Source organism: Salvelinus fontinalis, unplaced genomic scaffold (genome assembly GCF_029448725.1).
Source record: "Salvelinus fontinalis isolate EN_2023a unplaced genomic scaffold, ASM2944872v1 scaffold_0002, whole genome shotgun sequence".
Taxonomy (NCBI): domain Eukaryota; kingdom Metazoa; phylum Chordata; class Actinopteri; order Salmoniformes; family Salmonidae; genus Salvelinus; species Salvelinus fontinalis.
The window spans coordinates 1,567,442-1,572,276 of NW_026600211.1; the positions used below are offsets into that span (position 1 = coordinate 1,567,442).

General features: G+C 44.8%; 1 protein-coding gene across 1 annotated transcript in view; it reads right to left on the reverse strand.

Annotated features, from left to right (window-relative positions):
- Nucleotides 1-4,547, reverse strand: part of LOC129841854 (glutamate-rich WD repeat-containing protein 1-like) — a 6,871-nt gene extending 2,324 nt beyond the window's left edge. Inside the window, exons 1-6 of the mRNA XM_055910177.1 lie at nucleotides 4,291-4,547; nucleotides 3,955-4,072; nucleotides 3,588-3,756; nucleotides 3,223-3,433; nucleotides 2,789-2,934; nucleotides 2,399-2,590 (exon numbers count right to left, since the gene is read on the reverse strand). Of these exons, the coding sequence (XP_055766152.1) occupies nucleotides 2,399-2,590; nucleotides 2,789-2,934; nucleotides 3,223-3,433; nucleotides 3,588-3,756; nucleotides 3,955-4,072; nucleotides 4,291-4,504 (1,050 nt within the window). The 5' untranslated portion in view covers nucleotides 4,505-4,547. The remainder of the gene's footprint in view (nucleotides 1-2,398; nucleotides 2,591-2,788; nucleotides 2,935-3,222; nucleotides 3,434-3,587; nucleotides 3,757-3,954; nucleotides 4,073-4,290) is intronic.
- Between the last annotated feature and the right edge of the window lie 288 nt (nucleotides 4,548-4,835).

A 4,835-nucleotide genomic window follows, 5' to 3' on the forward strand; every position in this document is an offset into this window, starting at 1 on the left:
GGCAAGGAATAATTAACTACATCATCTCCACCCCTCAGTCAGTATTCTAAAAGAGCACAGACACGGGACAATAGACACACCGGTCTCTACATTGCAGATGAGCTGAAGGCAGTCAATGACCTTGGACCACAGAAGTTATTTGCACTGGTGACAGACAATGCTGTGAACACAAAGGCTGCTTGGTCTAAAGTGGAGGAGTCCTAACCTCACATCTCACCCATTGGTTGTGCTGCTCATGCATTGAATCTTCTCCTCAATGACATCATGGCACTGAAAACACCAGATACGCTCTACAAGAGAGCCAAGGAAATGGTTAGGTATGTTAAGGGTCAAGTTATAGCATAAATCTACCTCACCAAGCAAAGTGATAAGAATAAGAGCACCACATTGAAGCTACCCAGCAACACCCGTTGGGGTGGTGTTGGCATCATGTTTGACAGTCTCCTGGGGGGGAATGAGTCTCTCCAAGAAATGGCCATATCACAGCCTGCCGATATGGACAGCGCCATCAAGAGGATCCTGCTGGATGATGTATTTTGGGAGAGGGTGGTAACAGCTTGAAACCTATAGCAGAAGCCATTGCACAGATTGAGGGAGGCAATGCCACCCTGTCTGATGTTCAGACTCTGCTCGCAGATGTAAGAGAAGAAATCCATACTGCCCTGCCCCCTTCATTGTGGCTCCAAGCAGAGGAAACTGCAGTTCTGAAATACATCAAAAAGCGTGAAGACTTCTGCCTGAAGCCCATACTCGCCTCAGTGTACATGTTGGGCCCCAAGTGTGCTGGCAAGAGCATCCTGTCTGGTGCAGAGATCAACAAGGCCTATGGTATCATCACTACCATCTCTCGCCACCTTGGCTTGGATGAGGGCAAGGTTCTTGGCAGTCTGGCGAAGTACACGTCCAAGCAAGGGTTTTGGGATGGAGATGCAATATGGCAGTCGTGCCAACATATCTCATCAGCCACCTGGTGGAAGCGACTTTGTGGATCTGAGGCTCTTTCCCTGTTGCCTCCATCATGCTCCATATCCCACCAACATCAGCCGCCTCAGAGCGCAACTGGTCCTTGTTTGGGAACACACACACCAAAGCAGACAACAGGCTGACCAATACAAGGGGTGAAAAATTGGTGGCCATCCAGGCAAATCTGAGGCTTTTTGAACCTGACAACGAGCTATCCTCAACAAGGTTGGAAAGTGACAGTGAAGATGAGGCCTCAGAGTCTGATGTTCAAGAGGTGAACATTGATGAGGTCCGGGGAAAAGACATGGAAGCCTGAGAGGAAGACAACCAAATATTTTGTTTCTAGAATATCATTTTACAAATGTAAGTTGTATGTTGAAAACATCTTTGGTTGCAATGGATCATTGGGGATCATTCAATATTCCTTTTCTTTTGTTGTTCAGTGAACTCAATTAAAAGTTCAATTCATAACTAAATCATTTTTTACATTTCTATTGGAAGCATTTAATAATTTGCAATTATGTCTACTTATGATTAGGTAAAAGGTATATGTTTCTGTCTCCATATATGGAAAATACACTACTTTTCAAAAGTTTGGGGTCACTTAGAAATGTCCTTGTTTTAAAAAAAAGAAAAGCAATATTTTTGTCCATTAAAATAACATTAAATTGATCAGAAATACAGTGTAAACATTGTTAATGTTGTAAATGACTATTGTAGCTGGAAATGTTGTAAATGACCATTGTAGCTGGAAATAGATGATTTTTAATGGAATATCTACATAGGTGTACTGAGGCCAATTGTCAGCTTCAGTGAAGAGGCGACTCGGGGATGCTGGCCTTGTAGGCGGAGTTCCTCTGTCCAGTGTCTGTTCTTTTGCCCATCTTAATCTTTTCTTTTTATTGGCCAGTCTGAGATATGGATTTTTATTTGCAACTCTGCCTAGAAGGCCAACATCAACAAGGACATTTCTGTGACCCCAAACTTTGGAACGGTAGTGTATATCCCAATGCAAAAAACATCTACATTTAAATGGTATTAATATTAATTAAGGGTTAGGAAACAAAGTTTCCGCCTCTGAATATTCCCTAAAAAATGTGCAACCCTAGCGGTGACTATTTAAACAGTCTGATGGCCTAGAGAGAGCAGCTATTTTACAATCTCTCAGTCCCAGCTTTAATTCACCTGTACGGTCTCTGCCTTTAAATGCTAAATAACAAATGTTTTCAAGTGCAACTTTAGCAATGATGGTTTTGGGATACAGCTCTGAGATTTAATGATGCTCCTACGAAGGTTCTAACGATGAACTTAGCCTTCAGTGTCCCAAAATAAACTTGCCCTGGTTGGTACCGTAGGATCAGCTGACCCTCCTTAAATCACAACCTTAGCCTAATGTCTAGGTCTAGGGGCAAATTAACCCTACTGCAGTTCTTACCTGGAACTGCCTCAAGTCCCAAACTTTCAGAAGTCCGTCGTCCCCGCCAGACAGGAGGAATGGTTCAGTCCTGTTCCAACTGATGACGTTGACGTCTGAGGAATGTGCCTCCTTGGCACAGAGCATGGAGTTGGGCGGGGCTCTGGTGTCCCAGACCCGGATGGACTGATCCACAGAGCAGGAGGCAAAAACCTTGGGGGTAGGATGAAAGAGAGGGAGGAGGAAGAGGGAGGAGGGGGAAAAAGAGGACAATGACAGAAAGTTGGAGTTTTAGCTATAATTCTGCAACTGACCTCATTTCATGTCTGCTTCTTCTGACATTAAAAAAGTTTCTTTACATCTATTGATATTGTCACTCAGCCTAACATCCCACTGCTTCTTCCATCATACCGTGGCTTCTGTGGGGGACCACTGCAGGTCCTCCACGGATTTGGTGTGAGAACTGAAAGGCCGTTGGTCGATCTGCCAGGAAGTCCCTCCCTCCCGTGGTTCCCACACGTGGATGTTCTTTTTGCAGTCGCCACTGACCAGCCGACCTTTTAGACAAAACATACTAATAAATAAGCTTATTATTTTACTCGTGTATTCACATTTATTTAGGGACAGTTTCCCAGAACCACATTAAGACTAGTCCTGTACAAAAAAAATCTAATTTATCATCAAGGTAATTAGATTGAGCCAGTCATTCTCATTAATTTGGGATGGAAGCCAACATAGTAGACGTCCCCTTATACATAGAACAGTATCTACACAGCGGATGGTGAGGAATATGCACTCTGCTTTAGACGTACCAAAACATCAGACGTGGCAATGGACCGACTCACCGGGTACTTTGGGCGACCAATCAATGGCAAAGCCCTCCGTCATGTGACCTGAGAAACTGAAGAGGGGCATGGCTTCCTTCTGCTGTTTGACAAAGGTTGACATGGCAGCTGAACTGTGGACGGCTTCCATCTGGGATCGGAGGTCAAATATCTCCACCTGACCTTTCTCTGACCAGACAGCAGCCAATGACTGATCTCCACGATGGGTCACCTGGTGGGAAAACAGACAACGTTAATGTTGAGCCTTTCAAACCACTGCTGCCTCACATCACACACAGTCCAATCAGGGTGCATGTACAGAAGAACAAACTGAGGGTGCAAGAGATATTCAGATACTCTCAGACAATGAGAACAGTTAAACTCACTCGGACTCTGTTGATCCCTCCGTAGTGAGGCATCATGGCCAACTCCATCTGTGGCTTCTTATCTTCATCATCATCATCCTCTTCATCACTCTCTCCATCACTGCTCTCGTCCCTCTCCTTCACTTTCTCTGTAGTACCATGGAGGTTGTGCATGCGTATGAGAAGCAGTCTTAGAGGAAGGAGGAGAAAAGGTATGGTAGGATAAGTCAATGAGGCCTGGGCAATGAAGGACTACCAATAGCGATGTGTGCAAAAAGTATATTCAATGTGAGTATTTGGGGATCCCTTCACATCAGCCTCACAATAGGAAGGCAGTCTGAGGGTATGCTGAGTGTCATTGTTATGGATCGGTGGGTGTGACAGTTACCTGTTGCTGAGGGCAGCGTCAGCCTGTGTGCCTGCACAGAGCAACATAGAGAGGGGATACTGTTCCCTGCCGTCTCCATTCGCATCTCTCAACACGTCGAAGCTCAGGCAAGGAGCACCTGGGGCGGGGGGTATATGGTGACAAAGCAAAACAATCAGCAAGTGCCCATCTAGATCAATCTTTGGTGAATTACAAACTAATGCTATAACGTTAGCTAACAAGCTATCCAATACATTTGAAATAACAGTTCGTGACATTGCAAGTTCAAAACATTCAAATTAATTTGTTTGATGGGCAATAAAATAACTATATTAGCTAGTTAACTGTTGGACCAACCTGTCTGACAATCGTGGTACATGCGGTAAGCCGAACGGTCCATCTCGAGCTCCTCTCCGGGTTGGAGAGGCTGTTTTCCGGGGACATAAACTTGAGTTTCCTGTTCTCCATCCTTTCCCTCTTCTTCCATTTCGTCTTCGTCGCTGCCACCCCCTTCCATTTCTTCCATCTCTCCATCTTCGTTCGGAAGCGTGACTTCTCCGGGCGCCGACATTTTGAGGGGCCAGGCTTTGCTTACTTCCGGTGGATTGATCACGTGGTTTGTCTCTCGTTCGCTCTGTCTCGCTCATTTACGATAATTCAGCTGATGTGCCCCCTCTATTCCTGACCTCTTTTGGCAGATAGTCTGGAATTTTGCCTGACCCTTGTTACTGCCAGTAAAGTCCACTAATTCTAAAAGCATCTAACCAAGGAAGGAATTACTGTAATCTTATGGATAAACAAAAAGTATTACAAAATGTAAAGTGAACAAGATTTGAAAATAGTTGATTGTGGCCACCCATTCAAGGCAGGTGGGTTTTTGAGCCCCACGTGTTTAGCTAAAA